At 55.1% G+C, this 17,047-nt stretch overlaps 1 protein-coding gene across 2 annotated transcripts; it reads left to right on the forward strand.

Annotated features, from left to right (window-relative positions):
- Positions 1-291: 291 nt before the first annotated feature.
- Positions 292-17,043, forward strand: ANKRD13B (ankyrin repeat domain 13B). 2 transcript variants are annotated; one of them, XM_052658770.1, is made up of 15 exons: positions 292-405; positions 10,117-10,252; positions 10,387-10,511; positions 10,599-10,644; positions 11,238-11,381; positions 11,471-11,660; positions 11,737-11,803; positions 13,107-13,188; positions 13,951-14,015; positions 14,242-14,372; positions 14,467-14,624; positions 14,753-14,905; positions 15,043-15,206; positions 15,294-15,370; positions 15,692-17,043. In XM_052658770.1, exons 1-15 carry the CDS (start codon positions 292-294, stop codon positions 15,927-15,929), a joined length of 1,890 nt encoding a protein of 629 aa, XP_052514730.1. In that variant the 3' UTR covers positions 15,930-17,043. The 2 variants fall into 2 exon arrangements, with proteins under 2 accessions (XP_052514730.1, XP_052514731.1); XM_052658771.1 differs by lacking the exon at positions 292-405 and adding an exon at positions 5,490-5,536.
- The last annotated feature ends 4 nt before the right edge of the window (positions 17,044-17,047 follow it).

Genomic DNA, 17,047 nt, shown 5'->3' on the forward strand with positions numbered 1-17,047 from the left:
GGGGTGTGGGAGGCAAGGCGCGAGTCCGCGCCGCGCCGCCGAGTGCCCGCGCCCTCCGCGGGCGGGTGGGGGCCTCTCCGCGTCGCCCGCCGCCGCCGCCTCGCGAGGACGCCCGCGGCCCGCGCCGCCCGCACCGCGCCACCCCCGCCCGCCGGCGCCGCTCGCACATGCCCGAGCCGCAGCCCTGCGAGCAGGCAGCGCCGGCCCCCCGCCCCGCGGCCCCGGGCCCCGGCTCTGGCGCCGTCCCTCCTTCCGGGCCGGGCGCCGCGGCCCCGGTATGAGGAGCGGGCGATGATCCCCGCCAACGCCTCCGCCAGGAAGGGGCCCGAGGGCAAGTACCCGCTACACTACCTCGTGTGGCACAACCGCCACCGCGAGCTGGAGAAAGAGGTCCGCGCCGGCCAGGTAAGAGCGCCGTCGGGGCGCCGCGAGGACCCCACGGCCCGGCAAGCCCGCCCGGCTTGGGGAGGGGGCGCGGCGCGGGCTGTCCCGCCCCCCTGGCGAGTTTGCAGCGCTTCTTTGTTCGCCGGCGCCGCATTTGTGCTGTTGACCTGGAGAGGATGATGGGAGCGGCCCCCGCTCGCTCCGCTCCGGCCCGGCCGGGCGGTCCACACGTGCTCCGAACCCTCCCTGATTGGGGTAGGGGACGCCCTGCCCCTCCTCCGCCGGGGCAATGAGGGCTGCGGGGAGGGGCTGCCGGCTCCATCAGAGCTCCACGCGGTGGGAGAGTCCGCTCCACTCAGCCCGGCAGCAACACCTCCCGCGTGAGTGTGCGGAGGTGGCCTGCGTAGGCAGGAGGTCACAGGTCAAGGATCCGAGACTAGGCCGGGACACTCCCAGGCGTGCCTGCCCCACCCAGTGCCCTCTACCCTCTCCACGAGGAGCGCTTATCTGTTTGCTCACTCTGGGCTGAACCCCTGAACGCCGCCGACCCCAGCGCCTGCTCAGGAATGGGGAGTGAAGAGGGAGAGCCTCTGGGGTGAAGCCCTGGAGGGCCTTGTCCAGGTGCTGAAAGGCGCTCTCCTGCCCTCTGATGCTGGGCCTGGCTTCTAGGTGCTGAGGAAGCAGGGGCCCCACTGGCCCCCGGACAGGATTTGAGGTTTTGTACACACAGCGGCTCCCTGGTTCTCTAGTATTGAGAATGGGTGGGTCAGCCAGCCTTGGCTGGGCGGTGGCCTCCAAGAAGATATTATCAGGGATGGAGTCTCCTCGCCATTCTTCAGGACAGAGGCAGGCAGGCACAGGTCACAATTAATTCCCAACTCTGCCCTTGGGCCCAGGTCACAGGCAGGCTCTCCTGGCAGAAACGACTTGCCCTCCAGGGTGGGGAGGCAGGAGCCGGAGCTGGGCCTAGCTGGCCCTGGTGTATCTCCATTGAGGCCTGCAGACTTGGCCTGGATCTGCGATCCTGGGGCCATGGACTGGGAGTGGTTTCCTCAGGCGCTGCCCCTTGGGGAATATGCCTTTTGAGGGCCACTTCCTGAGTCACAGGAAGTTCAGTTTGAGGAGCTGTCTGCTTCCCAAGGGAAGAGTGAGGTGAGCAGGACATCGCCAGGCAAGCGAGGTGAGGGTCGGCGCCTGTCTTCACGTCGGCCTCCGGGCCCTCAGAACAGCAAGACACCCAGCTGTGCGCGGCAAGCGCAGGAAGTGGTGGGGCGGCCTGAGCCTTCACCTCTGGTTGGGGTGTCCGCTTCCGTTCTACCTCCACTTCCACAAGGACGCTTCAGGTTGCTCCTCGGACTGGTAAAGGAAGCGAGGTCAGAGTGGTAGCTCCTGGGGACAAAGATGAACAAACCAGGCACATCCCACGCCCTCCCAAAGACCCCAGTTGTGCTGATGCAAGTGTGAACAGGGAAGCAGTGTGATGTGCAGGGTGCTAAATCAGTTCAGCCTCTTCTGGCTTGTCTCTGCTTTCCTCCCCTGAGGGCAAGAGAAGACACAACCCTGAGGGAGGGTACAGCTGGAGGGATTTAAGTATGACCTGAGAGGAACTTCCCAGTGGGATGGTTGATGATTGGCTGAAGAACTGTTAGGCAGAAGGCTAGTGGCTGAATGTCCAGAACACCTTGATCGTGCTCCCTTGCCCAAGAGGAGGGTGCTTTTTTCCTTGCAGAGACTGGAGAGAGGCAGAATGCCCTAGAAGAAAAGGCCATTTCACCCAGGCCTTTTTGATTGATAGTCCTTGGGTCAGCAGTCCTCTTGCTGGGGTGGGGTTGGAGAGGGGCGCCAGAGCCTGCTGCAGGTAGGGCTCCTTTGGACCAGAGTGTGGTCCCTTCAGGCTGCTGCAGGAACCAGGTGTACCCCAACCCCACCCACTCATCCCCTTACCCTGGTGAATTTGTGTCTTCCTGAAATGTACACTGCCTGCCCTGATCCCAGCCCTGAGGGGATACAGGGCACTGGTTGAGGATAAACCCTTCTTCAGCCACAAAGGAGCCAGATCAGTCCTCTCCTTTGCACCAGGGTGCCAAGAAGGGAATGCCAGTCAGTCTGGGTGGGAGAGCCCCCAGGCAGAGTTTCAACTCCAGGACTGACCTGGACGGAATCCTTGCATCCAGATGTGCACTGCTTAGTTCTCCAGGCCTCAGACTCGCTAGGAGAGCTAAGGATGCCCCTTCCCCAGGCATTTCCTGCAGGTGAGGGGTCTGGGGGTGGCCACCTAACATCCTAATGAAACCCTGTCAACCCCAGGCATCTCATCTGGGGGTCCCTGATCTCTGGTCCTCTTGGCACCCACTGTCACAGAAAACAGCCAGGCTTTCCTCAAACACACAGCAGCTGGGTTTCCCTGGTCTTCATTTGGCATAGCAGTCTCCTCTTCACTCCAAGAAAGCCCCGCAGAGGCCCTCCCGTGGGCAGGCTTGGCAGTGCTGGCCAAGGAGGAGGGGGATGGCATGGCAGCCTTCTGAGCAAGTTCACAGGGGCTGGCGGCAGGGTGTGGTGGGGAGAGGGAGGTGCTAAGCAGAGGTTTTTTGAAGGGAGGTGTCCATGATCGCCCCTAGCCGATGCCCAGCAATACAACGGTTGCTGGGTGCCCTGCTTTCTGCCATGCACCTGCTCTGCCAGGTTGGGAGGGGGCAGGAGGTTGTAGGGTAACGGATGTGCCAGTTCTCCCTTAGCTGGCATGAGGCCTGAGGTCCAGACAACTGGGCATGGCCTTGGTTCTGGAGCTACAAGTCCCTGGGCTTCCCTGGGGGTAGGTGGTGGAGGTTAGACGGGAATAGCTCCCTGTGGGAGGGCCAAGGAGAGCAAGGTTCTTCTTGGGCAGCAACCACTCTGGAGGGGACTGGATGGTGGCCCTAGGGGAACATTTTCTTTCTTCTGGCGGCCGCCTCCACCATAGTCTTCCTTCCTGATTTCCCCAGGTCATCTCTCTGACCTGACACCCCGGTGAGATTGGGATTGTGGGGCCCCTGGATGCTCAGACAGAGGCTGTCCCACCCAAGGTACCTGTTGTGACCAGGAGCACCTGTGATTGCATCTCCTGGCAAAGTAGGCAGTCCCCGGTATAGGCTGTCACCACAGCTGATGAGCTGGGAAGCTCGGGAAAGGGAGCCACAAACCCTCGAAACCAAAAATCAATGTGTCTGGGATGAGGGGGAGGGGCTGCGTGGGGCAGAATGGAGGGGGACTCAGCAGGTGCCACCCCCACGGGCCCAGCTCCACTGTCCACGGGGAAGCACCCTGCCTCGCTTCCCCTTGAGAGAGCTCAGGCCCACCTGGTGGGAAAGCACAGAAGCGGTGGTGGCCACACCAGACTTGGGCTGTCCTCCCTGGGGTGGGGGTAGAGCAGGGAAAGGAGCCCATCTGCTCCTCCAGCACCTGCGTTTACTGTGTAGCCCTCTTATAAGGTTTCACCTAACAAAAAGATTTGCTAATGCTAAACAACTTCAAAAAATACTCTGCGAGTGCACGTGGGTTCAAGGAGTGTCCATGTGCAAATGTGCTGGCATCTATGTGTGTTACACATGAGTAGAAGCCTGCAGGCTGGAGGGCAGCTGGACACATGCCCTTGTACACTCGGGTGCACATGTACTGTGCCTGTGGATGCAGGAGCCTGTGTGTGTGTGTGTGCAGACGGGGGCCTGAATGGAAACAGGGAGACTATGCCCAGGGAGCCTCAGCTCCTAAACTCGAAAGTCCCTGCTTGGGCCTCCAGCTGAGGCTGGCTGGGGTGCAGAGCTTCTATCCTCTAAGGGCTGGGGGTTGGGTTTCACGGGAAGCCTTTTCATTCCAGCAATTAAACAGCAGCAGGCCTTTGACGAGGAAATTAATGAATTCTCCCACCTGGGCCCTCTGCAAGGTGCCGCTTCCACCGAGGGCCCAGCTTTGAATGGGTGCAGGGGATCTTCTTTGGAGCCTGGCTGACAGTACACAGGGCTCACCGTGGCTGTGGAACACACCGGGGCCCTGGGGACCCTGGGGAGTGCTGCCAGGAGAGCTCCGGAGGAGCGGGGGTAGGGCGGGCACCCGTTTCTGGCCTGTACCGGCCTCTGCAGCCTGGAGCCGAAGCACCTGAGGGGGAGGCGGGTGGCATCTGGAGCCCTGGGGCTGGCCCTCCTGGCTCCCTGGGGCCTTGTTAGCAGCAGCAGCAGCATCTGGGGCAGGGCCGGTGGGAGGATGATGGCTCAGCTGCGGCCTGTGGGAAGCCCTCCTCCTGACACCCCGGTGACCCAGCCCGCTCGGGATCTGTGGATGCTGCCTCACTCCTATCCCAGAACTCAGGATTCCACCCAGGTTGGACCCTGAGGGGCCCAGCTCAACCTGTAAGAGGCAGAGAGTAAATAATGCTTTGCCCTCCTCTCTGGGGAGCTGGTGGACTCCAAGCTACAGCTCAGAGGGCACAGGGGCCGGGCACAGTTTGGGTTTGTTTTTTTTTTTTTAATTTTGAGGCTCCTTGTATATTTAAAGACAAAGAAATGCCAACGGAAGGTTATACAAATTATATAAATCACTTAAAATGTTTTATTTTTGACAAAGGAGTTCCCTACCTTCCTCACCTCTGCATCTCACCCCCAGAGGCAACCACTTTGAACTCTTTAGGCAGTTCATTTATTTGCCTCATATTATAAACAACATACTTCTACAGCTATTTACTAGCTAATCAATTTTACTCTTTACTGCCTTGCCCTCCTTCCCCATGTCCCTTAAAAATAGTCATCTAGGCATTTGCTTAATAAATATTTATGAAGCACCCATTATGTGCCAGACACTGTCCAGAGTTGGGGATATAGCACTGAACAAAACAGACAGTTCCTTTATGGGGCTTACATACAGTCTACGAGAGGGAGACAGTGAAGAAATAAGCAGGCGATTTAATGCTGAAAGAGAGCTGGAGCAGAAGGGACAACAGACAGACAAATAGCAACTGTCACTTGAGCTGGCTTGTCAGGGACAGCCTTTCCAAGGAGGTGACATCTGAGCGGTAGCCTTAATAAAGTGAGGGAGGAAGCTTTGTGGCTACCAGGACCCAGAAGAAGATGGTTCCAGGGAAGGCTAACATGCCAGAGTGGAGCTTGGAGAGATGGGAGAGCATGTGAGTTCAGAGACATTCAGGATTCTATCCTCAACTGCATGGGAAGCCACCGAGAGGTTCTGAGCTAAAGGGCATTGGGACCTGAGGAATAATATTTTACAGGTACCTGTGATGGGCCCTAGAGAGAACAGACCTAAGGAACCGAGAGACGAGTGGGAGGAATTAGGTGACAGACAGGGTGGCTACGACCAGGAGGGTAGCCTGAAGGTGGTAACAGCTAAAATGACTCTGGATCTATTTTGAAGGTAGAGCCTATAAGGTCAAATTTTACTGGTGGATTAGATATGGAAGGTGAGAGAAAAAGAGAGAAAAAGCCTTCCCTGGAAAAGGAGTGACCTGAGGTGCTGTTTACTGTGATGGGGGAACTGGGACGGGGGAAGCTGTCCAGGGACAGCTGGAGTGGCGAAAGCAAGGGAAAGCAGCACAGGTCAGAAAGTCCTGTTCTGTTTCATGGATTCAGTTTCCTTTTTGTATTTTTCTGAGGGTGTAAATGACTGTCCCTGCCTCCAGTTTTCTGTTTCCTGCATCGACAGTTGTTTCCTCTGTTTTTAGCACCTATCTGCATGCTTTGGTGTCTTTCTTTCATGTTGGGCAGCTTTCTGGACCGGCAGTGTCCGGTCACCCTTGGCTGCTAGGGCATAATTAAGGATGGAGACGTGGAGCTTATTAATACATGGGTGCTGCTCTAAGATGACTGGCCTGCTTATTGTTAGGATCCCCAAATGTCTGTACCCAGAGGTCTCTGGTGCCTCTGGTTTCTCCAAGATTCCTCCACTTTCCTGCTAGGGGTGGGATGGGACAGTGCAGCGTGCAGCCTGGCTGCCAGTGATGAGGACTTCAGGCAGAGTGGGGACTGGACTTACACTGTTCATCAGTTTTCAGTCTCATGACCTCATCCTCAGACCAAGTTCAGTATATATCAGGCTCAATTTATTTAACATTTATTTTTATTTATTTATTTGGCTGCATCACGTCTTTAGTTGTGGCCCACTGGATCTTTGATCATTGATTAATAGATCCCTCACCGGGGATCAAACCCAGCCCTCCTGTACTGGGAGTGCAGAGTCTTAGCCACTGGACCACCAGGGAAGTCTCTCAGCACAATTTCTACAGAGGATAAACCCCCTGGCATCCCATGGAGAGAAGCGGGGGCGGGGGGCATCTCCCAGCTTTACAAAATTGGGGAGGGAACCAGGGGTTCTAAAGTTTAACCAGGCCCCCCAGTATTCAGTTCTGAGCCTTTCTCCCACCTCTGCTGTTCCCACTGCCTGCATGCTCTTCACCTTTCAAGGGTGTTAAGTGGGGGTCTCTAGCTTGACTGGGGTTTCCCTCTGTGAATGGCTGGGTTCTAGTACCCTTTCTTCCCCTAAGTCAGTTGTAATGCTCTGGCCAGTTTCTTGTGGGTTTTAAATATTTTATTGGCATTATTAAAAAAAGAAAACATTTATTTGGTTGTGTTATGTCTTAGTTGTGGCAGGTGGGATTTTTGCTGTATCATGCAGGATCTTTCATTGCAGGGTAGCTGCCTCGAGGGCTGTGGGATCTTAGTTCCCCAATCAGGGATCGGACCTGAGACCCCTGCACTGTCAGGCAGATTCTTAACTACTGAACAACCAGGGAAGTCCCACATTTACCTTCTGAGGCAATCTTCATTCCTTTGTGTAGATCTAAGTTTCTATCTGGTATCATTTTCCTTCTACTTGAATAACTTCATTTAACATTTCTTACATTTCTTACATGCCTTCTGGTGACAAATTCTCTTAGTTCTTATTTGTCCACAAAAATCTTTATTTCCCCTTATTTTTGAAGTATATTTTTCACAAGATATTGAATTCGAGGTTGACAATTCCCATCCCCTCCCCGCCCCCAGCACTTTAAAGACTTCATGCTATTGTCTTCTAGCTTGCATGGTTTCTGATTTTAAAAAAATGTAGAATTTCCTGTATTCGTCCTTCCATACATAGTGTGTCTCATTTCTCAAAACGCTTTTAAGATTTTCTTTTTATCACTAGTTTCCAGCATTTGATTATGATGGGCCTTGGTGTGGGCTTTTGGGTATTTATCTTCCTTGGGATTCATTGAGTTCCTTGGTTCTGTGGATTTGTCACTTTATTAGTTTCTGCAACAAATTACCAGACAGGGTGGGTTAAAATAATAAATTTATTCTCTCATCATTTTGGAGGTTGGAAGTCTAAACTCAAGCAAGATACCCGCACCGCTCTCTCCAAAGGCTCTAGGGGAGAACCCTTCCTTGCGTCTTCCAGCTGCCTGTGGCTCTTGGCGTTCCTCGGCTTGTGGTTGCGTCACTTTAGTCTCTGCCTCCTCTCACATGGAACGTCTCTCTGCATCTTACAGAGACACATAAAACTGGATTTAGGGTCTTCCTGGATAATTCAGGCTGATCTCATTTTGAGATCCTTAACTGTATCTGCAAAGACCCTTTTTCAAAATAAGGTCCCATTCATAGGTTCTAGCAGTTAGTATGTAGATATATTTTGGGGGTGTTTTTTTTGGTGGGGGAGATGGCACCAGTATTCAACTCGCTACAGTAGGTTGTTTTGCTGTTTTTTTAAATGGAATTTGGAAATTTTTTGGCTATTTCTTTAAATTTGTCTTATTCCTCCACTTCCTTTCTGATCCTGTGGGATTCCAATTATACATATGTTAGAATGCCTTATAATGTCTGACAAATTGCTGGGGCTGTTTGAATGTTTTTTCAGTGCCTCTTTTCTCCTCTGTTCTTCAGCTTGTATAGTTCTGTGGCTGTATCTTTAAATTCACTTATTTTTATTCTGAAGTGTCTAATCTGCTATTAACTCTACCCAGTGAAAATTTCATTTCAGAACATTTTATCTCCTAATTTTTCCTTTGTGAATGTTGTTTTTCTTTAAAGTTTTGAGCACATTGAGCCATTCATCTTTATTATGTCAGAATGTTTCTATTAAATGATTTTTCTCCTGATTATGGGTCATATTTTCCTACTTCTGTGCATATCTAGTAATTTTTAACTGGACGTTGGACATTGTAAATGCTGTGATGTTAAGCATCGGGATTTTGCTGTCTTCATTTAAAGGAGTGTTAGGCTTTGTTCTGGCAGCCTAATTTAAGTTACTGGCAAAGCAATTTGATCCTTTTGAGTTTATTTTTTATCTTTCTTAAAATTAGGCCTGGGTGGGTCTTTAAGGACAGGCTGGGGTTGCAAAGAGTTGGACACTTGGTATCTGAACAACTTCTAAGGTATAATCCTTCTTTTGAATACCTCTCTATTGAATACCCTGGGTAATCAACAAGAGTTCTCTACTCTAGCAGGCTGGAGCTTGAATGCTTCCCTGCTATGGCTCAACTCTGAGAATTTTTTTCCTTGAGTCTGTTGTTTCTTTTCTGCCTGGTTTTGTTCAGTTTCACTCTGAAAATGTGAAGTTTAATATTTAGCAAAGACTCAAAAGAACCACATGCAGATTTCTGGAGCTCTTTAAAAAACAAAACAAAACAAAACATAGCTTACTTTTTCCTGGAACTCTGCCCTGCAAGTTTTAACTACCTCAGCCTCCCTGCTGCTATCTCTCAGCTCCTCAGTGGACTACCATGCTCTGCTGGGGATTCTCCTCTCTGAATGGCTGTTTGGAATATTCCTCCAAGTAGAGACTTAGGCAATCATAGGTCCCACCTTGTTTGTCTTACTTGGGGGATCACAGTCCTGGACTAATTGTTGCCTAATGTCTGAAAACAATTATTTCAAGCAATAGTTTTCTCTGTTCTGGGTGGGATGGTAATTTCAGTTATTTATTCATGTCGGCAGAGAAGCCTTTCCCTGGCGTTTTAATCAAGTTTTGGGGCAGAGAAGAGTAGTTACATGCATGTGGTCAGTTCACATATTTAAACAGAAGTCCTAGTCTCCTGAAGTGTATCTAAATGTTTATATTTAATAAACATATGGTTTTATCACCCAACAAAAATCTCATGCAATATAACTGCTATTCACAAAACAACAGGATTTATTTTAAAAAATGTTAGTGTCCCATAGGCACAGGACATGGATTTGAAGGTGTACCATGAACATAGTCTTTTATTCCTGGTAATGTATCATTGCAGCTGTGCTAAAACCTCACAGTGATAATGTCAATGATCTAAACTGGTGGCCCTTCCTGAAGGTGTGGTCTTGGACACCTAGGACAGGCCTCAGGTGCCCTCCCTGGCCAGTAGCCTCTCTAGATCACCCTTCAGCCCCAAGCTTACTCGTCACAGGCAAACCACTGGACCTTGGAAGAGTGAGCCCAGTCAGGGCACCTACGTGAACTGGAAAGGAAGCTCCTCCCCTTCTCAGAGTTACTTCCTGCCCTGTCCTGCAAGCCCCTTTCCACTTGACCCCAGCTCATTGTGCCTGTCTCTCCCATTGCTTTCTGAGACAGGCAAGGCAGGACAACTAGGTGATTGCTGCCTGCCTAGAGACAGATAGCTCATCGCTGTATCTTCCGGAGGCCTTTCCACACTGCCTTGATTCCATCATTAATGGAATCCTGAGGCAGGCTTAGATGGGCTGCCTCATGACGTGACCAGGGCAACCGCTTCACCTCCTCCAGGTGGACATTGAGCAGCTGGATCCCCGGGGGCGGACTCCCCTGCACTTGGCCACCACCCTGGGGCACCTCGAGTGTGCCCGCGTGCTCCTGGCGCACGGCGCAGATGTGGGCAGGGAGAATCGCAGCGGCTGGACAGGTGGGCACCCCTGCTCGCTTCCACCCCACAGCCTGGGTCTCCCGGCACCATATCGTCACCTCTGGTTGGCTGCAGGGAGCCCTAGGCAGGGTCCTGCCCTGTGACGTTGCCCACCCCCCCACCTTCACCCCCAGTGCTTCAGGAAGCTGTGAGTACCCGGGACCTGGAGCTGGTGCAGCTGGTGCTGCGGTACCGGGACTACCAGCGGGTGGTGAAGCGGCTGGCGGGCATCCCCGTGCTCCTGGAGAAGCTGCGCAAGGTGAGGGCCAGCTTCTTCGCCTCCCCACCGTGGCCCTCGAACCCTGTCTCCAGTGCAGGCATAGCCACTCTCCTTTTCATCCTCCAGGCCCAGGACTTCTACGTGGAGATGAAATGGGAGTTCACTAGCTGGGGTAAGAGGGACTGCCAGGGGCCTCTCGGGTCGTCTCCCGCCCCAGGGCTCTTGCACTTGCTGCTCCCCCTGCCTGGAGCCTTCTTCCCACTGCGCGCCCCTGGCTCCCTCCCACCTTTTAGTTCTCAGCTCAACACTAACTCTTCCTGAGGCCTTTCCACGCTGCCTCCATTCCGTTATTAATTCCTTCACTTTGTAATGACTGGCTCATTTGTCTGTTTGTTACCTGTCATCCCTTGCTAGAAGGTAAGCTCCAAGATGGCAGGGGTCCTGTCTTGTTCAATGTTGTATCCCCAGTGCCTGGCACAGAGGAGGTGTTTAATAAATATTTGTTAGAAGACTGGATGCAAGATTGAATGAATTAAATGGTGAATACTAGGGACTTAGTGGTGGCTGACTCATGCCTGTCTCCGACTTTAGGTTGCTCATATCTGAGTGACTGTGGTCTGCATTTGTTGGGGGTTGCTGGTTGGGGGAGAGGTTGCTTTCCCACCAGTTCCCTTACCCATTCCCAGACACACCCCTGACCCCCATGTTCTGGGGTTTGGTGCGCCAGGCAAACTGAAGCCACCTCTGACCTTCTCATCCACTCAGTGCCCTTGGTGTCCAAGATCTGCCCCAGTGACACCTACAAAGTGTGGAAGAGTGGACAGAACCTTCGGGTAGACACCACACTCCTGGGCTTTGACCACATGACGTGGCAGCGAGGGAACCGCAGCTTCATCTTCAGGGGCCAAGGTCAGGCAGGTGGGAGGCAGGGCCGGGTGGGGAGGCTGGGGACACCCCCACGTGAGCCCTGACTCCCTGAGCTCTTCTGGGGCTGGCAGACGCGAGTGCCGTGGTTATGGAGATTGACCACGACCGCCGCGTGGTGTACACGGAGACCCTGGCTCTGGCCGGGCAGGACCGTGAGCTGCTGCTGGCTGCTGCACAGCCCACGGAGGAGCAGGTGCTGAGCCGGCTCACTGCACCTGTCGTCACTACGCAACTGGACACCAGAAACATCTCCTTTGAGAGGTAAGCGGGCGTGCCTTGGGAAGCCTGGAGCCAGCCTGGTGGGTGCCCCCTGACCTAGACCACTCTGCTTTCCCAGGAACAAGACAGGCATCCTGGGCTGGCGCAGTGAGAAGACCGAGATAGTGAATGGGTATGAAGCCAAGGTGAGGTCACAGTTCCGAGGTGCCAGATCCACCACACTCTTGCCTACAGTAAGCAGGACAGGGGCTTCCTGACCAGTTTCTAAGCCTTGGAGGTACAGAGACAATACAGTCTGGAGGGAAGAGCCTGAGACTAACAGGCAACTGATGAGAAGAGCTGGCCTTTACTGGTCCACCTAATACTACATTCAGGCTTCCCTGGCGGCTCAGGGTAAAGAATCTGCCTGCCAATACAGGGGATGCAGGTTTGATCCCTGGGTTGGGAAGATCCCCTGGAGAAGGAAATGGCAACCCACTCTAGTATTCTTGATTGGGAAATCCCATAGAGAAGCCTGGTGGGCTACAGTCCATGGAGTTGCAAGAGTCAGACCTGATGTAGCAAGTAAAACAAAAACATTACATTCACGTGCAATGCTCTGTTTTGACATTTTAAATGTATGTGCATGTATGTATGTGTGTCAATTGTACACATGTACACATGTCTATGTACATATGTGTGTATATCTCACACACACTCATTTAATCCTCACAACAACCCTTTAAGGTAGGTGCTTTTATTATTCCCACTTTACAGATGGTTTACAAAAGGTTGATTTTAATCAATCTTTCTATGGTTCCCCATTTAATCTTCACAACAACTCTATGAAGTAGAGTACTGGCCCATTTTATGAAGACAAAGCAGAAGCTTAAAATGATTAAAGTAACCGGCACAAGGTCGGCCAGATCTGCTGGCTGACTCCAAAGCCAGGCCTTCACGCCTGAGCAGACTGTTGAGGGAGATCTCCCACAGTCACTAATGGGACCCTCACATCACCCACGTGGGGTCACATGGTGAAGAGGCTAACCAGTGCAGGGTTCTATGTTGTTGCTCTTTCCTCCTGGAGGCCTTCCCTGGTTCACAGGCTAGGTTATGGTCTCTGCTTTTTATTCCCACAGTCCTGTGCTTCTCCATCTAGAGGACATGTCACACTGGGTTATTACCATCCACTGTCTTCTTGTCTTTTCAAAAAGACTGTGAGCCTCAAGAGGACAGGGATCATGTCTGGCCATGCTTGTTCATCACTGTATCCCTGATGCCTGCCTCAGTGCCTGGTCTAGAAATGGTCCTCACAAAATGTCTGTTGAATGAATAGGAAAATGAATGAATAACTTCATATAATTACTTGCCCAAAGGCCTGGACTGGAACAAACGGTACCTCCCTCCCCTGATCATTCCTTAAAGGAAATGTTTGTGATGCCCTTGGGGGCAGGGGCAGGGACAGAAGTACCAAAGCTGTCAGCGAGTCCTTTCCTCATCTGTCCCCAGGTATATGGGGCATCCAACGTGGAGCTCATCACGCGGACACGGACAGAGCATCTTTCAGAACAGCACAAGGGCAAGGTCAAAGGTAATCAGGCAGAGGTGGGTGGGGGATGGGGAAAAGGGGTGTGGGGAGGAACCAGCTCCCACATGAGCCCCTCTAATCAGTATTTCCTCTGACACACTAGCAAGAGTCCGGATAGCTTACTCAGGCAAGTAGGCTTCAATTAAAATGCCAAATCCTAGTGATTGGTAGTGGCTGCCTAGAGTGCTGATAAGATTCTAAGGCATCATTTGGGCTCAATGGGAAGGGATGCTATAATTGATTACTAATATCTGCACTGGATTTGTGGGTGGGGGGATGTCACGTATACTATCAGCCATTCCAGTCTAATAGGACACACCGGAGGCAGGAAGACATGGGCCCTGCTGCTAATTCTCTGTGCCCGCTGATACTACACCTGACTCTCTGGGCACCAGTTAGTCTGTTTAAAGTGGGAAAATGGAATTCCCACCTCACAAGAGAACAAAATGAAGTTACTACAGAAGCCCCCGAAGGAAAACACACACATGCATACCCCCAAACTGCTCCCAGGTATTTTTTGTCCAGTGTCACAGCCTGGAGAGTGACATTTGGGGAAGTCTCTCCTGAGCCCCAGGCCTACTTTTATTCCAGCTGCCCCTGCCCCCTTGGAGTCCTCAGGCACCTTCAGGTGAAGGTGCCTGCCTGAGTGTGTGGTGTGGGTGAGCCACCCTCCCTCCCCACCAGGGACCAGCCTCCTCCCTGGGTCTTGGGTGCTGTCCCTTCTGAGGGGCTGCAGTGTCCTCTGAGACGTCGTGTTTCTCGTAGGTTGTAAGACACCTCTGCAGTCCTTCCTGGGAATTGCTGAGCAGCATGGGGGCCCCCAAAACGGGGTGAGTGTGTGCCAGGGGTACCCCTGTGTAGAAGGGCGTGGATGGGGATCAGGAGGAGGCATCCTGTGTGGACTTGCTTTCTTTCCACAATGCCCAAGGCCCTGTCGGCTCCACAGTGGTGGGGAGTTGGGGGGAAAGGAGACAGATTTGGGGCTTGTAATACCAGGTGGCTGGCCTGGCCTCGGGAACTGAGAAGGGCTCATGAGCTCCTCCCTGTGTGGTACAGACCCTGATCACTCAGACCCTGAGCCAAGCCAACCCCACTGCCATCACTGCAGAAGAGTACTTCAACCCCAACTTTGAGCTTGGAAACCGTGACATGGGTCGCCCCATGGAACTGACCACCAAAACACAGAAGTGAGGGCCCCTGCTGGGGCTGGGCAGGGCTGGGGGAGGGGTCGTGGCTTCTACAATGGCCCTCACCCTTTGGTATCTGCGGGGTGGGGGGCAGGTTCAAGGCCAAGCTGTGGCTGTGTGAGGAGCATCCCCTGTCCCTGTGTGAGCAGGTGGCCCCCATCATTGACCTCATGGCCGTCAGCAACGCACTTTTCGCCAAGCTCCGGGATTTCATTACCCTGCGCCTGCCTCCGGGATTCCCCGTCAAGATTGGTGAGGCCTCTACTCTCGTTCCTCTTGAGCTGCTCTGGGGAGAGTGGGGCTTCTTAGGAGGTTGAGGGGGTACCCATGGTGGGAGGGAGTGGGTGGGGGTGGCGCCTGATGGGTTTGCTCATCCTCAGAAATTCCGATTTTCCACATCCTCAACGCCCGCATCACCTTCGGGAACCTCAATGGCTGTGACGAGCCGGTGCCGTTGGTGAGAGGCAGTCCCAGCAGCGAGACCCCTTCCCCAGGCAGCGACTCCTCCAGCGTCAGCAGCTCCAGTTCCACCAGTGAGACCCCGAGCCCGCCCTCACTCACTACCCCCACTCCCCTGGCCCCCACCGAGCGCTTTCCTGGGGAGCGGGCGGGAGGGGGCGGTCTGGTCCACTCTGACCCCCTCCCCGCCTCCCCGGCCTGGCGCCCCCAGCCTCGTGCCGCGGCTGCGAGATCTCCCCCGCGTTGTTCGAGGCCCCGCGCGGCTACAGCGTGCTGGGCGGCCAGCGAGAGGCCACCACCCGCGAAGACGACGACGACTTGCTACAGTTCGCCATCCAGCAGAGCCTGCTTGAGGCGGGCAGTGAGTACGACCAGGTGCGTCCCCGGAGGCCGCGCGGAGGGTTCCCCACCGGGACCACGGCGCCGCCACCACAGCTAACGGGCTCAAACCGCGCCCCGCAGGTCACCATCTGGGAGGCGCTCACCAACAGCAAACCGGGCACTCACCCCATGTCCTACGAAGGCCGCCGGCAGGACAGGTCGGTGCCCGCCCGTCCTCAGAGGGTTTTGAAGCGTCTATGCCCCCACCCCCGCCTCCACACACATAGAGAACACGACCGGGACCCTGTCCACAGCGCGTCCGGCCACTGCCAGCTGGGCAGCCCCCCATGGCCCAGAGAAACCACGGTCCCCTCATGCTGGTGTCAAGGTGGCGTCCTTTCCCAGCCCAAAGGCGGCCTGAGAGCTTTCACAGATCCTCTGGTGGGTGGCGAGGCCCGCGGTGTCTGAGGGCCTCCACGCTGCCTCCCGCCGCGCTTCTGGGCAGATGGGCCCTAGACGTCTCTTTACCTGTCCCGCAGGAGCGCTCCGCCCACGCCGCAGCGCCAGCCCGGACCTCGCGCAGCCCTGGCGTCGGTCCCCAGCCCTCGGCCCAGCCCGCGCCCAGGCCCGGGCGGCCACGTGTTCCGGAGCTACGACGAGCAGCTGCGGCTGGCCATGGAGCTGTCTGCGCAGGAGCAGGAGGAGCGGCGGCGGCGCGCGCGCCAGGAGGAGGAGGAGCTGGAGCGCATCCTGCGGCTCTCCCTGACCGAGCAGTAGCGCCCTCTGCCGGGCGCCCAGGCCACGCCCCGCGGAACCCGCCCGGGAGCGAGGACCGCCCCGCGCGCGCGCTCGCCTAGACGCGTCTGGAGACCGGAGGGGTCGCCTCGCGGGCGCAGCGGCGCACCCGTCAACCGACGGGGAGGGGTTCGGCCCGGCCGCGGAGTACCTTTCCGGGCCAGGGCCCTGGAGGCAGCTGGTACGGCCCGGTTCCCTTGCTTTGCTGTATCCTGACCCCCCTCCCACTCTTCTCCCCTGGGCTCGGACCGGTCCACGGGTGGAACCAGGCGGTCCTGAGGGGGAGACGGTCCTGAGAGAAGCAGGGTCCCCGTCCTCTGCTCCTTCTGGCCGGTCCTCCTTTCTGCTCACTGACCCCACTCCAGGACACTGCCCGTGAAGCCTTTGCATCCCCAGGGGGGATGCAGCTGAGCTCCCCACGTGCTGTGTTGCCGCTTTGTCCCAGACACAAACCAGCACGTCCAGGGCCCAGCCCCTCCCCCACCCCCGCATTTCAGCGTCAAGTGCACTTAGCGGGGTGCCAGGCTCCCCCAGCCCCCACACCCCTCCCGGGTCTCAGGGTGGTCCCAGCTTCTCTTGGGGGCGGCCAGAGGTTGGAGTCCCCATCCCCAAGGCACGTTTTTGTGATCAGGGAGGAGGCTAGGTCTGGGCAAGGCCTGGCTCCCTCATGGTGTCTTGGCGAATGAGGGGCATAGTGGGTGCGGCGCAAACACAAGGCAGGGGTCGCCCAGGGCCGTGGCACCACTACCCACCCCTTCCCACCAGCTGCTGCTAGCCCTCTGTGGTTGTGCATCCCACTTGCCCCACCCAGGGGCTGACTCTAAAACCCTTCATCCAATGGTGCTAACCCCCGGCTCCCCTCTGCCCCACCCCACCCACCCAGAGAAGCACAGACCCCGCCGGGGGCAGGGGCCCACCGCACACCCTTATCTGGGTTCTCTCGGACTGGCCTTCCTGGCTCAGCCAGTGAGGCTCAGAAGGGACACAAAAGGGATGGAAGAAAAAGAACAAAGAGAAGCTGTTCCTCTCACCCCCTTCCCTGATGCCAGGGGCACCAGACTGATTCTGAGGCACAAATAAAAGAGGCTTCAAACCCGAGG

Source organism: Budorcas taxicolor, chromosome 19 (assembly GCF_023091745.1).
Source record: "Budorcas taxicolor isolate Tak-1 chromosome 19, Takin1.1, whole genome shotgun sequence".
In the NCBI taxonomy this organism is placed as follows: domain Eukaryota; kingdom Metazoa; phylum Chordata; class Mammalia; order Artiodactyla; family Bovidae; genus Budorcas; species Budorcas taxicolor.

What these genes read in the sequence shown, in the direction of transcription:
- ANKRD13B (XM_052658770.1), top strand. Translation starts at nt 292, where the DNA reads ATGATCCCCGCCAACGCCTCCGCCAGGAAGGGGCCCGAGGGCAAGTAC. An exon ending in AAGAGGTCCGCGCCGGCCAG is followed by an intron (nt 406 to 10,116) that starts GTAAGAGCGCCG and finishes CACCTCCTCCAG; the next exon opens with GTGGACATTGAGCAGCTGGA. An exon ending in CGGGCAGTGAGTACGACCAG is followed by an intron (nt 15,207 to 15,293) that starts GTGCGTCCCCGG and finishes CGCGCCCCGCAG; the next exon opens with GTCACCATCTGGGAGGCGCT.